The 26626-nt window shown below is 48.9% G+C and overlaps 1 protein-coding gene across 1 annotated transcript; it reads left to right on the top strand.

Annotated features, from left to right (window-relative positions):
• Positions 1–920: 920 nt before the first annotated feature.
• On the top strand, positions 921–13478 carry BATF3 (basic leucine zipper ATF-like transcription factor 3). Its single transcript, XM_030872974.3, has 3 exons — positions 921–1085; positions 4435–4539; positions 12980–13478. Exons 1-3 carry the CDS (start codon positions 1008–1010, stop codon positions 13163–13165), a joined length of 369 nt encoding a protein of 122 aa, XP_030728834.2. The 5' UTR covers positions 921–1007; the 3' UTR covers positions 13166–13478.
• The last annotated feature ends 13148 nt before the right edge of the window (positions 13479–26626 follow it).

Here is a 26626-nt window from a genome sequence, read left to right as displayed (position 1 = left end):
AAGGATCTGGTCCATTTAACGTTAGCACGGAGAGTCCAGATCCCCGAACCTGTTAAACAGAGACGTCCACCGCGCCAGCTTGGCTCTCGGGGAAGCCCAGCCACTGTTAAATTCCAGGACAATCTCTTCCTTGCCACCCTCCACTGAGGGAATTCACCCTCGGGGCCGCCCCGCCTGGCTCCCTCCCACAGCCCTGCGAAGACTGGAGTAGGTGCTCCCCTCAGAAAGGCCCTGGAGTGCCCCGTGGCTCTCAGGGTGCGCAGTGGGACTCGGTAAAGCCGCTGTCCCCTCCCGGGGACAGCGCCTCCTGGGCAGGGCAGCCGGGGGCCGCGGAAGGAGCGAGAGTGGCGCCCGCGTGACTGATCGCGGCGGAGAAAGTCCCCCGAGACTGTGACCCCTGCGCTGGGGGAAGGCGGGGCCGATGCGCAGGAAGATGCCGTGATGGGACCGGGAAAAAAAACACCAACCCCAAACCACCCACTTGTGTTTCTCAACCCGAGTTCACCGAGAGCGGCCGAAAGACCCCAGAAGCTGCGCCGCACCTCCTCGACCCCCACCTGCCCAGCCTCGCTTCTTGTGGGTGGGCTTCGCGCTCCCTCCCGGGTTTCGGAGTCACCACGTGACTTCCACGAAGAGTGAGGCCCCAGCGGAAAGCTGCCACAGGGGTGGTATTTGGGACCCCGAGGTGCAGCGAGAGGGCGGGGAGAGGAGGAAACGAGGCGGGGGTGGGAGGAGGGGGCGGGGCGGACTTGAGGACGGGAAGGACGGCGGGCTTGGACTGGGGGGTGGGGAAACCCGGGCGTTGCGCAGAGGGCGCTGGAGCCGGGAAAGCGGGAAGCCCGAGGGGGCGCGGCAGAGGCGGCGGCCGGCAGGTGCTGGGGCGCGGGGATGCCGGTGGCTGGAGAGAGCCGGTAGGCAGCTCCCCGCGTGCAGGGCGCGCCGGGCCGGGCGGCCGCTCCTCTGCTAGGCTGCGCGGCGGGGCGGGCCGGGCCGGAGAAGCGCGCGGCATGTCGCAAGGGCTCCCGGCCGCCGGCAGCGTCCTGCAGAGGAGCTTCGCGGCTCCGGGGAACCAGGCGCAGCCGCAGGTAGTGAACTAGAGGCTCGGGGAGGACCGCGGGCGATGCGGGGGTGGGCGTGCCTGGGGGCGCGAGGAGGTGGGTGCCGGGGCTCCAGTGTGGCGACCACTGAGTGCAAGGGTGGAGGGCCCTGCGGGAGCTAGACGCGAGCGGTGTGGGGGCCGCGGGGGCGGGCCAGGGACCCTGGCGTGCGCCTCTGCCCTGCCGCCCCCGCGCACGCACGGTGCCCGGGGCGTCCGGGATGGTGACTGGGCTCCTGAGCCTGGGAGGGGGAGAGGCCAGAGGGCGCCGTCGCCTGGTAGGGCTGGGCACTGTCCACGCTCCCCCGCACGTGGGGTCCCCGCTGCCTTGGGCGTCGCCATCCATGCGCCGCCGCCGGCTGCCACCCCACCGCTGGAGCGCGTGGTCCTTCCCCGCCGCTCCGAGCGGGGGCCAAGGTGTGGAGAGGGGAAATTCCGCTACAAGGGGAAACTCGTGCCCAGGCACTCCCAACATCTACCGGCTGCCTCCCGAATGGCCTAGCGGTGCGAGGTAGGGGCCAGAAGTAGGCGGACTCCACCCTCAGAACTGGTGGAAAGCTCTTGGCTGGCGCTCGGTCCTGTGCGCTGTCCACCACCACGTTTACAACCGCGTACTGGGGAAACTGACACAAAGTTGCCCGCAGGGACTGCAGTATGAGAACTTCCCGCTCTGCTGCTTTAGGACTGAGTCTTTTCATGGTTATGCCCTTCTCAATTCGGTGCCTGGCACAGGATGTCATCGGGTGACGCTAGAGAGCCACACATCTGAGTTTAGGCCTGGACTTTGCCACACACAGGCTGAGTAGCCTTGGGCAATTTGCTCAACCTCTCTGAACCTCAATTTCCCCACGTGTAAAATCAATATGACAATATCAACTTCTCATGATATTTATGAGAACTAATTGAGATGTGGTTAATAATACATGAATATCTCAACAGTTTGCTCCCCTCTTTCCATTTTTTTTTTTTTTTTTTTTTTGCGGTACGCGGGCTTCCCACTGTTGTGGCCTCTCCTGTTGCGGAGCACAGGCTCCAGACACGCAGGCTCAGCGGCCATGGCTCACGGGCCCAGCCGCTCCGCGGCATGTGGGATCTTCCCGGACCGGGGCACGAACCCGTGTCCCCTGCATCGGCAGGCGGACCCCCAACCACTGCGCCACCAGGGAAGACCCCCTCTTTCCATCTTGATTAAATGTTTCGGCTGGTTGTCAGGTATGACAATATGATAGGTGATAAATCCAGTTGGAGTGTCTACTCCTGCAGGGCGGAATGCAGACTGCTTCATGTGCCCTATGAATTTCTGATGATGAACAGAGAGGCATGATTTGGTGACAGGCACTATGGGGGACTCAATAAAAACTAGCAGCAGCCTTAACAGAGATTATTGAGGGCATACCATGCGCTGGTAGCTTTGGGATAAAATCTCATTTTATCCTATGCAGCCCCAAGCATTGGGCTGTTAGGATGATCATTGCAGAGATTACTGACCACTTGTTCAGGGCATGTGTCTCTAGTGCCCAGGACAGTGCCTGGCACATGGCAGGTACTCAGTTAATACTTGCTGAAGGAATGAATGAATCACACAACAAATGAGAAAATGGAAAAATCAGAGAGTTTAAATCATTTGCCCGACACCATATTGATAGTAAGAGACAAAACCAGGAACTGTGTATTTCTAAAGCTAAAAGTTCTGTCTGCTGCACTCGCTGTTGTGTTCCGGTTATATCTACCAAGACTTCTTTGCCTCTAAGGGACTACATTTTAACGTTCTATGCCTGTTCCCTTAAGCACTGCCTCCAGTCCACTTCTATTTGTTATGTTCTTTCTTCTTGTCCTTTCATAGCTTTATATTCTTGCATATGCTGAAAATTCTTTACCTGCTGTAACTTGGGGAGGTGATATGGGTCTTTTCTTATTTGGAATATTAGACCAGATAAAATGATAACTGAAAACATCCATTATTTTATGTTATCAATATTTACTTTCCATTAATAGTAATAATTGAGTAGCTTTCCTGTGTTTGTATCCCACTAATCTCTTGGCCTTTAAACTCTTTAAAGGTAGTATTTCCCGGGTGTCTCCTCATAGGGTTCTGGAAAGCAAATACTGCCCCACCTCTCCATGTTTTCTATAACTGGATAAAGTGTTTTTACCATGGTAGGTGGATTTTTCTGCCTGCCTGTTTCAGGATAACTCTTTTGTTTTTTTTTTTTTTTTGCGGTATGCGGGCCTCTCACTGTTGTGGCCTCTCCCGTTGCGGAGCACAGGCTCCGGACGCTCAGGCTTAGCGGCCATGGCTCACGGGCCCAGCCGCTCCGCGGCATGTGGGCTCTTCCGGGACCGGGGCACGAACCCGTGTCCCCTGCATCGGCAGGCGGACTCTCAACCACTGCGCCACCAGGGAAGCCCTCAGGATAACTCTTGAAGGATTTGACCAAGTTTGGTTAAATCTCATATACAGCCAAGAGCTTTCAAGACACATCATAAATTTGCTTTCTCATTCGCCCTGACCTGTGTGTGAAACAAAACGTCAGTCAGACATTGTTCAAAGGAACCTCTTGTTGTGGCGTTCAGGATCACGTGGTATGTTGGGAGAGTTCCGTGGTTGCAGTTAGTTATCAGCGTAATGGTGATTTGTACACAGTCTCAAAAGGACCTGTTTGCAAACATTTTAGAAATATGTTTTAGAAATGATGCTTCCTATATACAAGAAACCAAAGTGGTTAACTAGGGGTCTGCTTTTCAATGTTTTATTCTTTCTAATTTTTAAACTATGTAGATGTTTTACCAACTAAAAATTTTAAATGATATCTTCTAAATTAAAAAAAAAAAAAAAAAAAGTACCTGTTTGTGTGTGGTGGCAGAAGCCCCGGCCCACAGCAAGTCCCAGATAGCAGCCGCCTTCTGCCTTTCCCATCCTCAGATGAGCACCAACACCACACCTCTTCCAGGCACAGGCCCTGCAGGGGAGAGGTTTGAGAACGTTGGTTTGGAGTCCAGCAGACCTGAGTTCCACTTCCCGTTCTCCCCGCTACTAGCTGTGATACCTGGAGCAAGTTCCTCAGCATCTCTGAGTTTCTTATTCCTCATCTTTTAGATGGCGGTCCCACCACACATTTCTCAGGGTGGCGACAGGGGTTAACAGCTAGCACAGTCATAGCGCATGGTGAGTTCTCCTCGACGTGGGGCCACTGTTACCCCACTGATGTAGCAGCAAGCACTGCTGTGGCTGCAAAGAAAATGGTGACGCTCCGTAAGCAATGCTGGGTGAAGAGAAAGGGCAGGGAAGGTGAGGCGAGGGGCCTCAGCATCACACCTGACCAAACCTTCCCCCCCAGAGCCCTGAGGATGATGACAGGAAGGTCCGAAGGAGGGAAAAAAACCGAGTTGCTGCTCAGAGAAGCCGGAAGAAGCAGACCCAGAAGGCTGACAAACTCCATGAGGTGAGAGTGTGGTTAGGGCAGAGCCATGCAAGGGCCATGGCAAGGAGTCATCCTCCACCCTTGCACTGTGGTGGACCTAAGGTCACACCCTGGTCCTCACCAGTTCGGCCACATGCATGTCTAGTTCTGCTGTGTCCTTCCAGCCCAGTGTTCTGAGTCTTCACTCACTGGTGTCTTCATTTCTCCCTCACTGGTTGCATCTCACACTCACGTTTCCTTTATTACAAAATGAAGAACCCACCTTTTGATCCTGATTCCCTTTCAAGCTAGCGCCCCATTTCTTTTCTTTCCCTCTTTTATTCCCCTGCTTATTAAAAAGAGACAGGCTGTCTCCATGTCCTCAGTTCCTGTTTATTCCCCAGTCCTCTGTGGTATCGTTTCTGCTCCCCCAACACACATACACGCACACACGCACATGCACACTTCCTACAGAAGCTGCTCCGCTGAGGCCACTAGTGCCCTGGCACTGCCCGGTCCAGGGACCTCTTTCTAGTCCCCTCATCCTTCGCCTTGCTGGCTCCTCTGACACCACTGATCCTCGCCTTCTTGAAACCTTCTTTCAAGGTCTTTAGCTTCTAAAAGACCAGTTTCCTATTTCTCCTGACCCTCTTCACCACTTTTTTCTTAGTTTCTTTGTTCACTTTTCTACCTCTGTCTGTTTTCTTAAAAGTTGGTGCTGACCAGGCTTTCAGACTCTGCCCTTTTTTCTTCTCACCCTGGAAGACTTAATCTATTAATCTGTTCTGCCAACGTCAGCTCCCAACATCACTTACTCTCAGGTAGGCATTGATTACTCCAAGACCTCTGGCCCTAACCCCACATGACCAGCGTCTGCTTAGATACCTCCAAATGGGTCGCCACAGCTCCTCAGCTGCAGCATGACCACGATAGCGTGTCTGTTCACCCTGAGACTTTCTCTTCTCACTGTCATCAAATTGTAGTTAATGGAGCTAACTAACCATCTATCTTATCACCCAAATCAGGAACCTGAGCTTTATTCTAAACTCTTCCATTTTCCTCTATCCCTGTGCATAATCCCACGTAATCTCACAGTCAGGACATGGGAACCGACGTCGAAGGCATCCCAGGATCTGTCCAAGGAAGGGATGGCATTCCCATGCTCTTGTCTTTGCACAGGGTTGGTGTGAATATTAAGGGTTTTAGTTCAGCTCTCTCCTGCCACACTTTCTGGCCATAGATTGTCTCAGCAAGGCCAGTCTGAGGGGCATTGATAGCACAGGAGACTCTGAGGTGTTATGAGGGGGAAATGACAGTCTCTAAAAACCCCTTCACACTGAGCAGAGAACAGATTTAGAATGCACAGGCTCCAGGGAGAGGTGACCCACTGATATAAATTCCCAGAGGGCCATAGATTATAAATATTACGTTCTTTCTTGAAAGTAGGAAGTCTGGGCTGTAGAAAGAGACTAGGATCTTCAGACCAGGGTCAGGGAAGGTCTGTCCCAGCCGGGATTAGTTCTGTAAAATTGCCACAGAGGAATTGGGGTGCCCTTTGCCTCCTTTCTTCCCTCCCCCTTGCTCCTGAAGCAAGCCTGGTTCTAGCTTCATGCTACCAAATAACCCCCAGAAGGGACTTGTGGCTTGGTCAGTGCAAGGCCCTATATTCAGAACACATGTGCTAGCAGGACCCTTCCTCTCGAGGAACTTCTAGTTGCAGCCAGATGCATCAATATCAAAACACACTAGAGAACACCTGGTTTTAACTCCCAAGTGATTATGTGTGTGGAGGTGACTGAATGACTTGGACGAGATCTTTCATGGAGCAAGGTCGAGTAGATTCGTTCAACAAATATTGATCAAGAACCACTGCAGGCAAGGCATTGCCACTGGGTCACAAGGAGGGGATTAAGATCTCATTCCTGTCCTTGGGAGGCATGAGTCTCAAGGAAAGTATATTCGTTTCCTATGGCTGCTGTAACAAATCATGACAAAGTTGGTGACTTAAAACAACACAGATCTATTTTATCTCACAGTTTTGGAGGCCAGGCATATGAAATGGGTCTCACTGGGCTAAAATCAAGGTGTCAACAGGGCTGCATTCCTTCTGGAGGCTCTGTGGAGGAATCCGTTTCTTGCCTTTTCGAGTTTCTAGAGGCTTCTGTATTCCTTGGCTTGTTGGTCCCCTTCCATTTTCAAAGCCAGCACTGGCCAGTTGAGTCTTTCTCACCCTGCCTCACTCTGACACCGTTTCTGTTGTTACATCTCCTTCTCTGCTTCCTCTTTCCCTAACACTCTCATGATTACACTGGGCTCGCCTGCATAATCTGGGATAATCTCCCTCTTTTAAGATATTCAGCTTAGTCACATCTGCAAAGTCCCTTTGGCCATGTAAGGTAACATAGTCACAGGTTCCAGAGATTGGATGTAAACATCGTGGGGGTTGGCATTATTCTGCCTACCACAAACATAAATACTTTACTACAGTGTCACAAAAAGATGGGTCTCTCTCAATTTCTGTCATTGTTGGATGTGATAATGAAATGAACTAGATTTCCGGGAAATTTAGGGGTGATTTGCCACATTTACTCCTGCCTAATCCCTCTTAGAATGGTGGGTGGAGGGCCCTTCATAGGATTCTTAGCTTGTTCTGCTGTCCATAAACATAACTGTGCCAGTTGCCCTTTCCAGAAGGGGGCCGACTGATCTGAAACCCAGTCCCTCCACAGAAGAACACGCCCTTCTCCTCTTTCTCTGTGGAGCTACAAGAATGGATTAGGGTCATGCACCACTGGCAGATCACCTCAGCAACGCCAGTTTTGTTGGGAAACATAGTATCAAGGAGGCCAGGACAGTGCTTCCATCCATACACAGGCCCCAAAGCAGAAGTCCACCCTTTACCGTCACTAGCTACACACAAGTGTCATTGGTCACTGGTGTCAGTAGTCACTTTGGTGACTAGTTTTTAAATTTTGAGAAACATCTACATATTGAGAGTGGGATGTCTGGTTAAGAAATGTGGTGATGAATAATGTTACTGTGCTCCAGTGAGCTGCAGGCAGAGGACTTAGCACCCTGCTTTGGGTCACAGCTGAAAGCCCCTCAGGCTCCCTGGGGCTCCCAGGACACATCTAGGTTGGGAAAAGTAAGAGCCAGACACAGTGCATGGAAACCTTCTCCTCAGACTTGGAATGAGGCCAGCTCATGGGGAGACACCGAAGGGCACAGAAAACTGCCACCTGGTAGCCACGACTGCCCACTACTCCCTGGGGAGCTGAGCCCATCATGAGGGCTTTGAGTAAATGTAAAATAGATAGCTAGTGGGAAGCAGCTGCACAGTGCGGGGAGATCAGCTCGGTGCTTTGTGACCGCCTAGAGGGGTGGGATAGAGAGAGTGGGAGGGAGACACAAGAGGGAAGAGATGTGGGGATATATGTATACATATAGCTGATTCACTTTGTTATACAGCAGAAACTAACACACCATAGTAAAGCAATTATACTCCAATAAAGATGTTAAAAAAAAAAGGGGCTTTGAGTAAAGCCCTTATCCCATAAATTCCTCTATCCTATACTGTGGGCTAGCATTGCTAAATATCTCCAAGTAACTCAAGCTCTTTATTTGCCTTTCCTGAACACCATGAAGGGGAATATTTAGAGCAAGACATGTTTAAAATTCCCACTTCCTCTCCTGCCCACTCAGTTCTTGAGCCTCTCTCACCTCCAACATCCAGAAAATCCTCCTCCAGTCCCAGCTGTTACAAGTCTCTCAGCTGCCTTCTTCCTCCCCCAGCTCTCCATCCCCAAAGCCCGGGGACTATCCATCAGGGCAGAACCCCCTTGGAGGGCAGGGCGGGAGGAGAAGCTGAGCAGGCCAAGCCAGAGAGAGACTGGGGTCACTCTTCAGAGATGTCTGAGTTTCCCCCTCAGGGTGGTGGCTGCCAAAAGTCGCCCCACAGTGATAAGAAGCAGTTCCTAGTGTGTATCTGTGCACCTCGCTGTTCACTGTGGCTTTTCGAGTTTTCCCTTCAAGGCACTTACCCTTCTCATGGAGACTTTGACCCGTATTCATCTCTGAATATTAGGCACATGGCCGGGGTGCAGATTCACAAATGGGAACCCAAGAAAACAGTCCAGGTCTCTAAGCCCAGTTGAAAGTGTCTCAGAAGTGGGTCACACTGGTTCAAGCCAGGCACCCAAAGGTGTAAGACTAAGAAAGAACTTTGAGTCAGAAAAGGAAGGCAGCGATGCCATCCTCAGGAGCCCCAAATGTCACAAACTGACAACTTTCTTGGGCAACATGGTTGTGGTACGTGTTGCCCTGGTGTTTTCAGATATTGCATACTCTAAGAGAATCCTTCATGTCAGTCCTCACTGGGTTTAGAAACTGATGATGACACTAATTTGTACAGCCCTTGCTGGTGACACAATTTTTCTGCTGGGAAATATATGAGCTTAAGGCTTGGGAATAGACTTATGGTAAAATCCTGAGCTCACGTAGCCCTTTACTGCTGGTAACCACCATGGGGGGAAATTTGGGCCCAGACGCTGCCAAGCGAAAGCAGAATTGCTGTCATTGCCTGAGAGCTGCAGTTGACCTTGAAGTCAGGGATTAGGCCCCAAGTCTGCATGACCTCAGAAAAGCCACCGTACCTCTGAGTTTCAGTTGTCTCGCTTGTGAAATGGGGTCTGTGTCCTCCTGATGGCCTTTTCCTTCCCCTCATTTCCTTCCCACCTTAGTTATCACCTCTGGTCCCTGGTACCCACATGAGCTTCTTTACCAGTCTTTGCCTCAGAGGCATCCTAGACCCTGAATCCCCCCCCCAGACGGCACCTCATTCCTCAATCAGCCTCTCTTTAGAAGCTCAGACCAGGGTTTCTCAGCCGCAGCACTATTGGCCTTTGGGGTCAGCTATTTCCTCGTTGGGGTGGGGGCAGTAGTGCCCCCTTCCCAGCTGTGACAACCCAAACTGTCGCCAGCCGCTCCAGATGTTCCCCAGGGACTGTCAGAATTGGCCCAGTTGAGAATTATTGCCCTAGACAGCTTAATTTCTGAGGCAGAAGTGGGATTTGCAGAGATTTCAACACCTCCCATTTCTGGTCTCTGCTTTGTGACTGTGTCCTGCACATACCCAGAGAAGGCAGCACAGTGACCTCAAATCCTCCTGAGATAGGAGATTGGAAAGTCAGTGATATTTGAGCTAAACTGATCATCTCTTTGGAAATAACAAAGGATCTAATGTTCTTGGCTTCTTTTTCACATATGTTAAGTCCAGGTAATCTCTCCTCAGGTTGAAGTGGGTCTTACTATTCCCCTTTGTACCCACTCAGTGTTCTCACCTCCTCTTTCTCCCCTCTCAGCTCCCTCTTTTATTTTTGTGGAACTGGTCTCGCTTGAAGAAGATTTTGACTTCTTCTCTTTTTATTCCCTCAGCTCAGTAAAAGCCCCTCCGCAGATTTATGAGTAAAACTTAAATCCCAGAAGAGAAAGTCCCTGTGGAGAAGGCAGCCGAGGGGCCTGCTGGAGGCCCGCGACAGGCAGCTCTGTGGCCTTTCTGAGCTGGGGCTCGGGGAGAGCCGTGGACTTCGGCAGCATGGCCCCTGTGGCTTCCAGAGGGAGAGCTCAGAAGCTCAGAAGCATCTTGCCACAGCATTCAGTAACTATACAAAGGCATGTGGAATATTCTGCTACAGGAAGAATTCTGTTCTTTGGAATCTAGTTAAAATGTTAGCTCATCGCTGGGCTTCCCTGGTGGCGCAGTGGTTGGGAGTCCGCCTGCCGATGCAGGGGACACGGGTTCGTGCCCCGGTCCGGGAGGATCCCACGTGCCGCGGAGCGGCTGGGCCCGTGAGCCATGGCCACTGGGCCTGCACGTCCGGAGCCAGTGCTCCGCAACGGAAAGGCCACAACAGTGAGAGGCCCGCGTACTGCCAAAAAAAAAAAAAAAAAAAAAAATCTTAGCTCATCGGAACCATTCAAATGTATTCTTCATTTTACTTGGAGGTGAAGAGAATTTCCAGTTGCACGCTGGAGAGAGAGAGAGAGAGAGAGAGAGAGAGAGACACCGCGCGCGCATGCGCGCATGTACGAACTCTGTCAGCCCTTTGCTACAGGCAGCGCTCCCCACGATGCCTAGGTCCCCATCCCCTCCTCCCAGCCAGACCCTTCCTGCCCACAGAGGGCCTCTTGCTGCATTGGGAGACTGCATTCTGACTCCCGGACTAGAGCTGTCAGAGGCCAGAGGAGAGCCTGGGGCATTGGGGGTGGTAGGCCTGGAGGAGAGCTGAAGGCGTAATGCAGCCAGGGTACTAGGGGGCCAAAGTGGCCCAGCTCAGCCTGTGGCAGGGTGGGCGAGGCCCGCTGCCATGGAGAGTATTCCGGGTCACCCTGAGAGCCTGCCTGGGAAAGACAGGAGGCAGAGAGATAGCTCTGATGGCCTCTATGTGCAACCTCTCTGAGGCCCTTGTTCTGAGAGGGAGGAAAGTGCCTAGAGTGGGAGGGAGGGAAGGAAGGGGGCAGGAGAAGGAGACCAAGGGCAAGGGTTGTGGAGTCACTGAGCTCGTAGATGTTGGCACTGGGGCCTGTCGGGCAGGGGTACAGGAGAAGGTAGCAGAGGCCCCTAGTTGCTATACATTTCTGATCTTTGGGGAGAAACCTTATTTAATATAAGTAAGATTGACTATGATGCAAGACTGAATAGAACACGTAATGAGAGATGTGGTTCCATTAGGTGCTATGATCTGGGAAGCCTTCCTGGAGGTGTTGGGCTTGACCTTCCACACACAAGCAGGAAGGCAGCCCAGTTGAGGATAACAGCTTTAGTAAAGAGGCAGAGCTGAGAATTTGCATGTATCTTCATGGCCTGTAAGAAGATCAGACTTTTTTAGTACTATTTCTTAAAAGTTACTGGTAAGATAATAAGGTTGGGCTCCCAGCTCAGGGAATGCATGGCATGCATGGTTCAACAAAGCCTAACCATATGAATCAACCTAGAAGTGATTGAAAACAACATTTCAACAAGATGCAAATAGGATCGTCAGCCTTAAGAAGGTCTCTCTTGATATGCCATAGGGCTCTGTAAGTGGCCGAGTATTGTAGGACTTATTAATGAGTTGGGTGAAGAAAAGGAAGACCTACTTCATCGAGTTAGCGGACAGCTTAGAGCTGTGTGGTATCACTAACCCAGGAGCTGACACAATCGATATTCAAAAAGATTTTGCTAGGCTGGCAGATGACCAAGCGAACAGGGCGACATTCAGTAGAAGAGGATGTAAGGCCCACCCTTAAGCCAAAGTATCAGTTGTAGTTCAAGTACGAACAGAGAAGCGGCCGATGCAGACGAAGCTTGCACTGCTCTGCATTCTCAGAGAGAATCCCCAGAGCTAGGTGGCTGCGCACTTGGGTCCCACCCAGAGCAGACTACCTCATGCATTTGCCCTCTGAATGGCGGGACCATCCCCAGAATCGTGCATTGTGTTTTGGGAACATTTTCTCAGAGCTCCTGGCGAATTGGAACGTGTGTTGGGAATGGCCTCCCAAAGGGCGTTGGAACCAGAAGTCCTGAAACCCAAGAAACTCAGAGGACCTGAAGCAGTTGGGCTCAGAGAATACCTAAGGGGAAGTGGTATGGGGACGTCGCCTAACATTTCAAGAACTGTGATGTTGAAAAAGTATTGCATGTACTCTATGTGGTTCCATAGGTGGAACCAAGCCCAGTGGGTGGGTTTAAAGGAGAGAATGACTTTGGATAGTACAAAGAGGAGCTTTCTAATAGAGCAGCTCAGAAATAGCAGGAACTGTCTTTTGAAGGAGAGAGTGTCCAGCACAAGTTGGATGTCGGGGCTAGAATTACATAGGGAAGGTTTCTGCACTGTGTGGTTTGGGCTAAGGGCTCTCTGATCTCCCGCAGTTCTAAGCCTCTGTAAACTCTGATATAGTGGAAGCTTAACAGGTGAGTGTTGGAGCAAAGCCAAGGCAAGGGGTGTTTTCATTCATTTACTCAGCATTCGACAAACATGTGTTATGTTCCCGGCACTGTTCCAGGTGCTGGGGCTGTAACAGTGAACCCAGCAGAAACCACCAGAAAGCAGATCAGCGGCTGTGGGGAGAGGGTCACTGACTGCAGAGGGAGATCAGGGAACTTCTCAGAGTGATGGAAATGTTCTGTGTCTTGATCAACACAGGTGTTTACATTTGTCAAAACTCATCAAATTATACACCTAAAATTAGGTGCATTTTATTTTATGTCAATTATAAATAAGATAATAAAGATGATTCAGAAGACAAAGCCCGGCCCTCATCCTGGTGGGAGGGGAGAGACGTGAAGCAAATGAACAAACAAATCTGAGTGGTGGAGGCGGCTAATGAGAAAGATTTCAGGGAAGGAGGTGAGCATCGTGGCCGGGGTTAGATCTGCCCGGAGGACAGAGGAAGGGCACGTGGTTTCAGAACCGATGCTGAAGACTGATTTCTGTCTTCCCAGGAGTATGAGTGCCTGGAGCAAGAAAACACAATGCTGCGGAGAGAGATCGGGAAGCTGACGGAGGAGCTGAAGCACCTGAGCGAGGTGCTGAAAGAGCACGAGAAGATATGCCCGCTGCTGCTCTGCCCCGTGAACTTTGTGCCGGTGCCGCGGCTGGACCCCGTGGCTGGCTGCCTGCCCCGGTGAAGCCCAGAGACGGTCCTCCTCTGCCCAGCAAGGAGCGTTGGTCTTTCTCACACCTGGGAAGAGGCTTCCCTCTGCATCCATGTACCGGGGGACCTGTGGCCGGGTCAGCTCTTAGGAGCTCCGGGCCGTGTCCCCAGCAGCCCAGGCTCAGCATGATGCTGTCACAGGCCCCTGACTCAGAGCCTTTAGCGGATCCAGGCAGGGAGGCCATCTTCATGAATCACTGCGCATCCACTCTGGCAGCTAGTAGGTTCCGTTTTTGTGCAGAATCATTTCCTCTAGCACATGGATAATAAAGGTGTTATCTTCTCTTCTTTCGCCAAGTTCTTAGAATTTAGAGACACAATACCTTTCCTCTTCCTGAAGAGGTCATCTCCTGTCTCCTCAGGTGGTTTTGCAGCTCCTGGGTCTTGCTTCTCCTCCTGGTCATCTCCCCCATGGTCACATCCATGCTAGATGAGGAGGCACCTTTGGGGTGGGACTTCCCTGCCACCCCAGCTGGGTCATGCAGGGGTGTGCTGGGCATGACTCGTGCTTGTCTTATGCGCTGCGTGACCCTCCATCCTGGTCAGCTTTCCCACCCAGGCTGGACCGTCCTGGAAGCTTTTCTACTCCAGGCTGGTTTTCCCATGTGCTCTGTATATTCCCGGGTCACCTCCCATTCCATTGGTAGTCATAGGATCAGGGGACAAATGTACTTTATGGAAGTCTGAATCACACTCGAATGGAGGAGATCTGTCCCCTATGTAAACAAGCAAATATCTGGGTAGATGAGGAGAGGGGAGCTATTTCCTTTTAAAGGTCCCATCCAACTCTATTCTTTCAGGAAAATCAGAACCAGGCCAAGTTGAAAGTGGTCCCAGCAAGAAAAGCAAAATGGGAGAATGCATCCCATCCCCTCCCAATTCTCTTTCTTCCTGGAGCAAGGGGGTTGTGGAAAGTGGAGCCAGCCTATCATAAAGGGAACAAGAAATGGGAACAGCAGGGAAAGTGCTTTGTTGTAAATGTAAATGGTTAAAAAAAAAGAAAAGAAATAAAAAGCAGCTCTTCCCAGGGGTGAAGAACTTGCTGACCTCATGCCAGGATTCATACTGGCTAATCCCCACCAGCCTCCTCTTTTTTTCCTCTTTTCTCTCTTTCTTCCCCTGCTTACTGGAGGCTGGCCTGCTGTCTTCTAACTCACGCAGGCTGATGGTGGCAAGATTTCCCTGGTCAGAGGCGCTGGAAGGCTGCTGTTAGACAGGGCCTGTGCCTGCTGGCAGGACCAGGCCAAAGCTTCCTGAATACAGCTCTTTCAGGGAGATGGTGGAATTATCTAGCCACGCGGCTTGTGGCATCTTAGTTCTCCGACCAGGGATTAAACCCAGGCCCATGACAATGAAAGCGTGGAGTCTTAACCGCTGGACTCCCAGGGAATTCCCAGCACAAGACACTTTAAAATCATCCAGCCTCATCCCTTCACTTTGTAGTTGAGGTGTGTGGCAAGGGCGAGGGGATTGCTCACGGTCACCTCTGAGTTAGAAGCAGAACCAGAAGCAGACCCCAGGGGATCTGACTGCTGATCCACTGTAGTTGATAGAGTCAGGCTGCCGCCGCGTCAGGATCCTGCTCAGCTGGTGGCTAACTGTGGTGTGACCTTCTGTCAGCACCTTACCAGGCTGCCAGGACCTCACAGTCCAGGCGAGTGGCCCATATGTGAAGGATGGACGCAGAGCCAGGGCCTCAGGGGCCTATGTAGCTGAGGAGAGCATGGACACGTGAAGTATGTGTCTTGTACCAGCAGGCATTTTGCTGCTGCTTTCAACTCCAGCACTTTCCAGAAGGGAGCATTTTACACGCTGGCCGGGGCTCACCTGGCCCTGCAGTACTTCCAGGCTCTGGCTTGCAGACCCCTCTCACTGTCTTACTGCTGATCTGCTCCGACCCCTATGGTCACTGCTGTCCAGCTGGCTGTTCACCCACTCCGCTGCTGACCCCAGGGAGTCCGTGCCCACCAGCCCCACTGGCCAGAGCCCCCTGGCACCATGTAACAACCCAGGGACCAGTTTCCTTCCATGTAGCTGCTATGGGCCCCCGAGGCCTTGGAGTCCCCCTAGATCCTCAACCCTGACTGGGCGACTTGTAGGAAGGGTCCCTGGAGGATGGTGGGGAAGGGCTGTATCCTGGAGGTGAGAGTGCATCCTTTCCCACGCACAGTCCTTGTGCCGGACCTCAAACGCGTGGCCTCACCCAGACACAAGGGAGGCTGGGAAATGAAACTCAGCCCCGTGCCCAGGAGCTGGAGGAGGGAGCTTAGGTGAACATCTGTCAGCCTCTGCCATAAGACAGCCTAGCTTTTGCTCCCGCCACCTCACTGAAACTGCCCCCTGGGAGGTCCCCAGGAGGCGCTTTTTTGCTAAATCTAATGGGCATGTCTCAGGCTTTATCTTCCTTTACTTCCTAACAGCTTGTGACATTGGCTTTGGTGTTGCTTCTACCCTCTCTACCTGCTTCTCAGTATAAAGGGGCTCCTCTTCTTGGGGCCTCAGTCACCACCTATCCCTATAAGACAACTCCCACATCGGAGCAGGGAGAGCCCTGCTCTCCCTTCAGAGGGCAGACTTGTGTATTCAGCTGCCCATCACGTGTCTCTGAAAGACCGTCTCACAAACGTTTCCCACTCAACAAGTTCAAAACCATACTTGTGATCTCATCATCTTCCCTTCAAACCTGCTTCTCAATCTGTTTTTCCCTGTTTAATAAAGGGCTCCATCATCCATCTGGTCAGAAACCAACACATCATATTTGATTCCTCCAAATCCTTCCGTTGTGTCTCCTAGATATACCCCGATCCAGCCACTTGGCTCCAATGTGCCAGCTGCCTTATCCGCTATCAAGAAATTTATTCAAAGTATCTGCTGGGCACAGGGGCTTCCTCCCTAAGCTGTGTGTTCACTGAGGTTGAGCTCACATTTAGGGAGGGTTAGGCCCCCATTTTTTTTTTTTTTTTTTTTGCGGTACGCGGGCCTCTCACTGTTGTGGCCTCTCCCGTTGCGGAGCACAGGCTCCGGACGCGCAGGCTCAGCGGCCGTGGCTCACGGGCCCAGCCGCTCCGCGGCATGTGGGATCTTCCCGGACCGGGGCACGAACGCGTGTCCCCTGCATCGGCAGGCAGACTCTCAACCACTGCGCCACCAGGGAAGCCCTAGGCTCCCATTTCTGATGTCAACAGTAAATTTGGAGTTAGGGAACCAAAACTAGGGTAGTCCAGGGTAGTGAGTCATGGTGATGGGGACAAGTCCCCTCCAAGATAACTGGAGAGGTGACCAGAGTTCTGAAAACCAAATGTTCATGAAACTTGTTGCTAAAAACATCTTTATCCAGATCCCAGTAACATTGAGGGCCATCTCAGCTCCCCTCTGAAAAAGTAGAAATTCCGTATAAATCGGAGAAATGATTAGTTTGTTCCCGGAGCTACAAGGGAAGTAGACCAGTTCTGGAGACGAGATTTGATTGGCTGTATTCACACTGCTGCTGTGTGCCAGACACTGGGCTGGGTATCTGAATTAAATCTGAGAGTGACTGTTTGTCGGGCTGGGAGGAAGGGAGGCAAGCTGAGAAAGGCCCCTTTAGAATAGAAAGTGTCAGAGAGGGAGGAAGCCCTTCCTTCACACCCATGCAGCCACACCACTTCCTGTCCGCAATCTTGCCCCGTATTGCACCACCTCAGCCTTGAAGCCTGGGGTTTCCATCACTGAATCAGGCCCCAGTTTTGGCCTCAAACCTTGGTTGAGAATGATGACTCTAACGGACAGGAAAGCGAGAGACTCAAAAGCCCCTCTCTTCTTTCCCATCAATGCTAGGGTTTCCACAGTCCGGGTGTACTCACCAGGGCTGTGGGTTCTGCTGTAGAAGGAGCTAGAAGAAAAGGGGTAGCCCCAATCTCACTGACATGTCTTCCCTCCTGGATGTCCAGGAAGTCCTGGCAGTGTCATCCATGCCACAGCAGGAAGGCTTGTAACCAAAAGCCAGGGAAGTGGAAAGAAGAAACAATGGAGAGGAGGAAGGAGAGAGGAAGGAAGGGAAGGAGAAGGAGAGAAGGAAGTGGGAAGGGGGAAGGGAAGAGGGTGATGGGGATCCTTGAGCTCTGAACCTAAACCATCCCTGCTCCTGGGAAGTTATGCTGAAGCCCCAGGAGGGTACGCTATTGGGAAGCTCCCCTAACAACGCCGCACGTCTGCAGGCATGAGAGTGGAGCTAGCCAAGGCTAGTCTCTGGAAACCCCTCTATGCTTGGAGTCAGGGGAAATTTCCTGGATTGCCCATTTGGAAACTGACCACCTTGATGAAATTGTTCCTCCCCAGATATTTGGGGCAAAGGAGATCCATGTGGTTACTACTGTCGCCATGGACATCAGCACCATCAGCACGACGCACACTGAAAGTCTGCAGTTAGCAGATGCAGGTGTGCTTGGTGTGGCGTGCTTGAACTTGTGCCCCAGTCTGGGGCTGTGTTCGGGGCACACTCTGTCCCTAGAGACAGCTCACCTGCTCCTTTGGGTGTTCTAGCATGACCTTTTCTGGTATGGTATTCTTAAGAAGATCAGAAATGTCATTGCAGATCAGACCAAAGGCCACTAGCCCAGAATTCCAACCACGACACGGAGGGGAAGCGTGAGGGAGAGTCCAGTGTTTGCATTCTAAGACAGCATCCTGAAAGGCCTGAGGTGTACTTGGAACTTCCCTGATTTCCCTTAATAACCCACTGTTATCTATCCATTCATTAATCAAGAGTCTTCTTGAACCAGGTTGAGTTCTCCATCACCTTGTGCAGGGTGGTACTTCTGCTCTGCTCTGAATCCACCCCCTGCGCTTCTAAATCCCAGAGGAAATCATTCTTGGATGGTGCTGGGACCTGGAAAGCAGGACTATTTCCTGAGCATCCCAGGTTCACCAAGCTTCCTCGCAGTCTTTCCTCTAGGCTGGCAGCAAGGCCAAAAAGTACCTTGCGAAATGTCACAAACGTACAGAAGGCTCCATTTGCCAGGCAGTACTTTTTTGAAATTGAGAAAGCAAGAGTTCAAGAACCACAAGTAGTGGCCGGTGTCCTGAGGCTAAAGAGTGGAAAGAACCAATGAATGTTCCGCGGTAGTTCTTGAGCTGTTGCAGCACATTTGTAAATTATTTCTATTAATCGTTATGAAACTTTATTAGTAATTAATTACTTATTTTAATTCATCGTCATTAATGATTACAGTAAACCAATATATTTATTAATAAAAATAAATGATAAAATAAATTATTTATTGTTGTAATATACCAACATATTTAGTTATGAAGTAATAAAATATTTCTTTTAAAATAATAAAAATAATGCATTATTAATAGTTATTATTATGAATTTACGAATTAGCTATTGTTCAAACAATTAGTAGTGAAATACCCATTGCACGTGTGGGGAGGGGAGCAGGGCCAGTAAGGGAAAGACCCCCCCTCGCCCCACAGCACCTTAAAGGGCACCTTGTCATACAATTTCTGAAAACTTACCTCCAGACCTATCTCACTTGGAGCAGAGGAAATCTAATGATTTTTCTCCGTCTGGTCGGAACAGGGAATACCCCTCCTTAGAATGTAAGCAATTACAGGACAGGTATTGTGTTTTTTGTTTGTTTGTTTTGTTGTTGTTTTTTTAAATTTTTATTGGAGTAGAGTGGATTTACAATGTTGTGTTATTCTCAGGTGTACAGCAAAGTGAATCAGTTATACATATACATATATCCACTGTATATATATTTTTTAAGATTCTTTTCCCATATAGATCATTACAGAGTATTGAGCAGAATTCCCTGTGCTATACAGTGGGGTCTTAGGGAATTGTATCTTATTTATCCACATATCCCTACTTGCCTAACACGTGTGCTTAGGTACCTAGCACGTGTGCTTATCACTAAAAATTCCTGCTTGAAGGATTGATGGAGTGAATGGCTACCCCTTTTCTAGTCTTCATCCCAATTAAGGCCTCACCCTCATTCCAATCCAAAAAAGAACTTACTATGACTCTATTTGTGATATGAATTTCTCATGGTTATTTCCCCATTTAAGAGTGTGAACCTAAGCTACTTTTCTTGTTCCTGTAATTCAACATCTGGGTCAGCTTGCCTGTCGTAAATTAGGGATTCCCATAAATCAGCAGTGAAGTTGCTTCATAAAACCCTGGTAACAATACTGTTGAAAGGAACAGTAGGCTGGTTGATGAGGATTGGGGGAGGGCGGCAGAAATACACACAGGGAGCAAATCTCTTCAGATGTCATCTTCAATTTTATTCATTTATTTATTTATTTTAAAGCATAGTTACCTTTTTAAAAAAAATTTATTTATTTGTTTATCTTTGGCTGTGTTGGGTCTTCATTGTTGCGCACGGGCTTTCTCTAGTTGCGGTGAGCAGGGGCTCCTCTTCCTTGCGGTGTGCAGGCTTCTCATTGCTGTGGCTTCTCTTGTTGCGGAGCACGGGCTCTAGGCACGTGGGCTTCAGTAGTTGTGAAACGTTGGCTCAGTAGTTGTGGCTCACAGGCTCTAGAGCGCAGGCTCCGTAGTTGTGGCGCACGGGCTTAGTTGCTCCGTGGCATGTGGGATCTTCCCGGACCAGGGCTCGAACCCGTGTCCCCTGCATTGGCAGGCGGATTCTTAACCACTGAGCCGCAAGGGAAGCCCTTCAATTTCATTTAAATGTTGTAAATACAGTTGTTATATTTTATTTGTCCTACACTCATTACTATTTAAACCTTTAATATTTATTTAGGATTGCTTAACTTGTCACCTGTGCACAGAGGAGTTGGATACATAAATCACCAGTGGCCCTCATCTAGAGAGAAAAAAGAAAGAAATTTAACAGTGGTAGGGGAAAAATTCAGGGGAAAAATATACAGGCATACCTGGGAAATAGTCTGGGTTCATTTCCAGACCACTGCATTAAAATGATCATAGCAATAATGCAAGTCACAAGTTATTTGGTTTCCCAGCACATATAGAAATTATGTTTACACTATACTGTAGTCTATTAAGTATGCAGCAGCATTATGTCTAAAACGTACCTTGTTGCTAAAAAGTGCTATCATCTGAGCCTTCAATGAGTCATCATCTTTTTGCTAGTGGAGTATCTTGCTGCTGGGGGATGGTGATGGCTGCTGACTGATCTGATCAGGGTGGAGGTTGCTGAAGGCTGGGGTGGCTGTGCAGTTCTTAAACCAGGAGAGCAAGGAAGTTTGTTGCATCACGTGACTCTTTCTTTCACAAGCAATTTCTTTGTAGCGTGCAATGATGTTCGATAGCATTTTTACGTACAGTAGAACTTCTTTCAAACTCAAAGTCAATCCTCTCAAACCTTGTCACTACTACTGAAACAAACTTGGGTCTGCTCACCTGATGTGCAGTAAAGCCAATCTACTGACACCAGCTGTGGTGAGGGTAAGTACAGAGCTTACTGCAGGGCCCAGCAAGGAGAATGAACAGCTCATGGTCAAAAGACTCAAACTCCTCAATGGCTTCCAGGGAAGAGATTTTAAACGCGAGACGAGGGAGAGGGTCACAGGGTACATAATCATCTGTGTACATCCTTCTGATTGGTTGGTGGTGAGGTAACAGGGTGATGTGCCTGGAATCTCAATTATCAACCTTTTGGTTCTAAGTGGCCTGGGGTCTTCCTGGTGGTCAGCATGCAGTTAACTTTTCCCACCTGGTGGGGGTTTTAGTATCTGCAAAACAACTCAAAAATAGGCTCAGGATATTATCTATAGACCTTGAGGAGGAACTAAAAGTCCTTCACTTTGTTTTATGGCTAAACTATTATTATTGTGCCTTACTTGACTTCGTTTCTGCATTTCCTCACTTCTCTGATTAAATTTGTTCTTTGGAACTCGGGGAAGGCCTACAAGAGGCGAGGGACACAGGGGAGAGGTGGGGTCTGTCCCTGAGAAGGCCCTGCAAGGTGCTGATCAGTTTCATCACTGCTTTATCAACTGTTTATTTAATATTACAAATCCTATGTTGTCATTTCAACAATCTTCAAACCATCTTCACCAAGAGTAGATTCTGTCTCAAAAAACCACTTTCTTTGCTCATCCATAAGAAGCAACTCCTCATCTGTTAAAGTTTTATCATGAGATTGCAGCAGTTCTGTCACATCTTCAGGCTCCACTTCTAATTCTAGTTCTCTTGCTATTTCTACCATATCTGCAGTTACTTCCTCCACTGAAGACTTGAACCCCTCTAAGTCATCCAGGAGGGCTGGAATTAACCTCTTCCAAACTCCTGTTACCGTTCATATTTTTAACTTTCCATGAATCATGAATGTTAATGTCATCTAGAATGGTGAACACTTTCCAGAAGGTTTTCAGTTCACTTTCCCCAGATCCATCAGAGGAATCACTATTTATGGCAGCTATAGCCTCATGAAATGTATTTCTTAAATATTGATAAGACTTGAAAGTTAAAATTACTCCTTGGTCCATGAGCTACAGAAAGGATGTTGTGTTAGCAGGGATGAAAACAATATTAATCTCATTGTACATCTCCATCAGAGCTCTTGGGTGACCAGGTGCATTGTCAATGAACAGTAATATTTTGAAAGAAGTCTTTTTTTTTCCTGAGCAGTAGGCCTCAACTGTGGGCTTAAAATATTCAGTAAACCATGTTGTAAACAGGTGTGCTGTCACCTAGGCTTTGTTGTTCCATTTATAGAGTATAGGCAGAGTAGATTTAACATAATTCTGAAGGGCTCTAGGATTTTCAGAATGGTAAGTGAACATCGGCTTCAACGTCAAGTCACCAGCTGCATCAACCCCTAACAAGAGAGTCAGCCTGTCCTTTGAAGCTTTGAAGCCAAGCATTGAGTACTCCTCTCCAGCTATGAAAGTCCTAGATGGCATCTCCTTCCAATAGAAGGCTGTTCTGCCAACATTGAAAATCTGCTGTTTAGTGTGTAGCCACCTTCATTATCTCAGCTAGATCTCCTGGATAACTCGCTGTATCTTCTACATCAGCACTTGCTGCTTCACCTTGCACTTTTATGTCACGGAGACAACTTATTTCCTGAAATCTCATGAACCAACCTCTGCCAGCTTCCAACTTTTCTTCTGCAGCTTCCTCACCTCTCTTGACCTTCATAGAATTGAAGAGAGTTGGGGGCCTTGCTCTGGATTAGTCTTTGGCTGAAGGGAATGTTGTGGCTGGTTTGATCCTCTATCCAGACCACTGAAACTTTCTCCATATCGATGTAAAGCTCTTTCTCTTTCTTGTCATGCGTGTGTCCACTGAAGTAGCACTTTTAATTTCCTTCAAGAACTTCTCCTTTGCATCCACAACTTGGCTAACTGGTTGGTGCATGGTGTCTAACTTTTGGTCCATCTTGACTTTTGCCTTCCTTGATGAGCTTAGTCATATCTAGCTTTTGATTTAAAGTGAGAGATGTGTGACTCTTCCTTTCACTTGAGCACTTATAGACCATTGTAGGGTTACTAATTGGTCTAATTTCAATATTGTTGTGTCTCAGGGAATAGGGAGGCCTGAGGAGAGGGACAGAGATGGAGGAACGGCTTGTCAGTGGATCAGCAGAACACATACAACATTTATTGATGAAGTTTGCCGTCTTATGTGGGCACATTTCATGGCACCCCAAAACAATCACAATAGTAACATCAAAGATCACTAATCACAGATCACCATAACAAATATAATAACAATGAAATTTTGATATATTGCAAGAATTACCATCAAAATGTGACACAGATACAGAGTGAGCAAATCTGTTGGAAAAATGGCACCTACAGCTTGCCCAATGCAAGGATGACACAAACCTTCAATTGGTAAAAAATATCTGTGAAGTCCAATAAAACAAAGAGCAATAAAATGAAGTATGCCTGTATGTTGTCTAGAAGACATGCTTTGGGTTATCTAACTACAGTTTTTCAGTGTTTTTGAGCTATTTCACAATTCTATAAATAGTAGCCAATTGATAGCAATGCAAAGCAATTCTTGCCTGTAGACATGCAAATTATGTCAAAAGACTGTCAGTTCAACTTCCTCCCTTCCCCTGCCTTCAAAAACCAGTTTGCCTCCAACTGCACAATCATTTCAATATTCCAAATCTATCAATATGACTGTCCTTTGGATTCTCTTCTGAGCTAGTTGTAACTGCTCAGCTCCCCCACTGATTAATGATCTTTAATCTTTATGATCTTATTTAATCTTTAATAAGTAAAAATTTTAACACGTGTTCATTTCATATCTCAATGAGAACCATGATTATGCCTTTTTTAAAAAAAATTATTTTTAATCAGGGTCAAATGATCCTAGTATTGTTGTTTGGGAGATGTTCACCCCATGTGGCTAGAGACAGTATATTGACATTGAGTGTCATCTCCAAGGGACAAAGTCTCTGGGGTCATCTCTTGTGTTCCGCTGTCCTGGGCTGCGTTATCCTGAATCAAGCCCTCATATTTGTTGTTCCTCTTCCTCATTTTCTCTCCAATTCCTAAGCATCCTTTATGTCATAGGCTAAAGGTCTTTCTTCCCAGAAGCCTTCCCAGAAGGATTTGATTGCGTGCTCTTACTGTGTGCTCCCCTTCACTGTATAGTGAGTTATAGCATACGTCCCATTCTTCGTTATAGCTCGTTTAAATACATGAATATGCAAATGAATGGATCCTGATGTGAAAGATTCTGCAGCACCTTATAGCCACCAGTTCTGGTGCCTGACTTCAGTGAGAAAACTTCTTGGGTATAAACAGAATCTTCGTGGAAATATTTCTCTTTCTTCATTTTCAGCAGACACACTCCCTTTTAAAATTTAGTTTGTATTGAAATACCTTTGTGCTTGAAAATGCTTACTGATACCTGTTTCATTTTTTCCTTTTCATATTTTCTTCTTTGTCCTTCTTTTTTTCCTCCTCTATCATCTTTATTGAACTTCAGAGCCCACAAAACTAATAGCACAGGATCGAACCGGTATTTGCAAATAAATGCTTTGAAGGCAGCAAGATCCTGACACATTTCACCTCGGGCCGTTTTCCAGGGACACTCCTGAGCACAACAAAGGAGCGGGCATCTCCCTGAGGCCACCCTTGGTGTAACCCTGAAGCCGGAGTGCACAGTCTTCACGCCTCCACAAGAAAACCATGCTGTGCACATGTCTGAGTCATCTGACCCCTGTAGACAGCTAGGAAAGCAAAAGCATAAGAGGCACTCTGGGCCCCAGAGCAGACTGAGCAAATCTGTGCCCTTATCCAGACTAATTCTTTACATTAATAAAGAGAAAGATGATAATACAGTTCAGAAATATCTGGACCCCCTTTCAAACCAGGATTTCAGAAAAGCTCTGTGGTGTACTTCCATTTCACCCCAGGGCCATGCAATGTGGTTGGTGGTCACTGAAGGTTCTTTGCCTTCCAGCTTATTGGTGAGAAAATATGGAATCCTGTGTCTTTAAGAACTGAAACTGTCTAGAAACAGGATTTGATACCCAGTAGGAGACAGGAGACTTCCCTTTTGCTGTTCAAGTTTCATCTTCAGTTATCAGGAACTGAGTGGGGGGCACCGGGACCGGAGCTGCAGTAGCACAGGCCTGTGAAGCTGCTGCTCTCTGGAGATGAATACACTCTTCTTTCTTTTTGAATGTACCTCATCACAGTGAAAGAAAGCCCCTGGTCGACTCAGCACGTCCCAGGGTTTCACTGGAAGAGAGGAGCACCAAGTGCAGTCCCAGATGCTGGCCAGTCCCAGGATTCCCCGGGGCTGCCCTTTGCAGGCCTGGCACCCTATCTGCATGGGGCGGAGCCCTGGGAGTAGGGAGTGTGTGGTGGAGCTCAGTCTGTGCTGGTGAGAGAGCCAAGGGACCCCACGTTGGAAGGCTATGAAGGTCATGTGGTCCAGCCTACTCATTTTAACAGCTGAAGCAGTTGAAGTCCCAGATGCCAACCACGTGCCCTTGAGGACGGCTGGTGTATGGCAGGGCCAGGACTGTCAGGGATCCATGTATCTTGATATCCTGGGGTGTGATTTTCCTGCCATTCTACAGAATTACCCATGCCACTGCCTTGCACAGGCTGTGTTGGAGGACGTGGTTGTGTTGGTGTATCTTGCTTGCTGCCACACACCCGAGCCATTTTTCACCCCTCTCTGCCTCACTCCGAGTCCACAAACCTGACCCTTACATACTCCAGCCCCTGCTCCCCTGTTGGCTGGTTTCTAATTGACATTAGCCAATGGGAGGCACCAGTAGGAGACTGGGGGGTGAAAGGTGGAAGAGGTTGGCTGGGATGTTTCTTGACTGTCTCTCCCTGATTTGGAACCTCACATCTGGCAGTGCCACATTCCTCTGTGACAATAGCTACTCCTGGAGCGACAGCCCCCTCCTCCACTGGGTCCCAGCCTTTCCTTCTGCCCTTTCGGGCCTAGATGTGGTAACAGCTCTCGATTGTTGATATCCTTTGGGTGCCTCAGCATCTTGAGGTCCCCTTAATCCTGCCCACATCCCTCTAAATTGTCCTTTCATTAAAAGCTCTTCCATAGAGTGGCATCCAGGAACGTGATTGAGATGTTGGTCAAATTTGTTCCAGCATTCTAAACCAAGGGCCAGTTGGCTAGCAACCAGCACATCCATGCTAAAGAACACCACCATCACCCCCAAAACCATGGAGAAAATTGCTTTGTACTTGCTCAGAGCCCTATGACTCAGCATCTGTCCAACTAATTAATGCCCAGATAACACCTTTCTTGCCAGCAGGGTCTGCCCTGTGGGGGAACAACTAAAGGACTGGCTGGAGTCAGTCTACCTCCAGCTCTCTGCCTGCCGGGCACACTTAGTGGGACTGAATTCTTGAGCTCTCTATGGGACATGTAGATATAATTCTTCTCTCAACCTCTCTCACCCTCCACTCCCATATATCAACATACTTGGCTCTTCATTTCCCAAGTCCTGGAAAAGGAAACTATTATCCACTCAGTTTCCTGGGCCGGAGACTGCAAAGTTAACTGGACTTCTTTCACCAAGTGCAGTTCGTCTCCAAATCTATCTTCCATCCATTCTTGTTTCTCTACCCCCACGGGTGTCACTTTGTTTGGACCAGTAGTTTTCAAGCAGGATCAACTGGAGAGTTTTTTCAAAATGCAGATGATTTAACTCTCCCTCTCCCATCCCCTTAGGGGGATGAGGGGAATCCCCTCATCCCCCTAAGGGGATGTAAAATTTTTGATCAGGGTAGGATGTATTTTGCTACTACCCAGTCTCTGTGTTCACTGAGTTCCTTTGGTTTTGACCTTCAGATACCTTCCTCCTTGGTCTGCCTGTCTCTAGCTTCTCCACACCAACAGAACTATCTGTCTAAAAGCCAAGCCTGATCATTTCTTTCTCTTGCTTAAAAATCTTCAGAGACTACAAAGAAACAAAATTGAGTTATTTGTAGTGAGGTGGATGGATCCAGAGTCTGT

Source organism: Globicephala melas, chromosome 1, assembly GCF_963455315.2.
Source record: "Globicephala melas chromosome 1, mGloMel1.2, whole genome shotgun sequence".
In the NCBI taxonomy this organism is placed as follows: domain Eukaryota; kingdom Metazoa; phylum Chordata; class Mammalia; order Artiodactyla; family Delphinidae; genus Globicephala; species Globicephala melas.
Note: the sequence above shows the minus strand (reverse complement) of the source record. Positions and strands in the feature narration are given on the sequence as shown.

Bases quoted from the DNA above. Each gene is read 5' to 3' on its own strand.
- BATF3 (XM_030872974.3), top strand. From the start codon at position 1,008: ATGTCGCAAGGGCTCCCGGCCGCCGGCAGCGTCCTGCAGAGGAGCTTC. The intron at 1,086-4,434 runs GTAGTGAACTAG...CTTCCCCCCCAG, and splicing joins GGAACCAGGCGCAGCCGCAG to AGCCCTGAGGATGATGACAG. The intron at 4,540-12,979 runs GTGAGAGTGTGG...CTGTCTTCCCAG, and splicing joins AGGCTGACAAACTCCATGAG to GAGTATGAGTGCCTGGAGCA.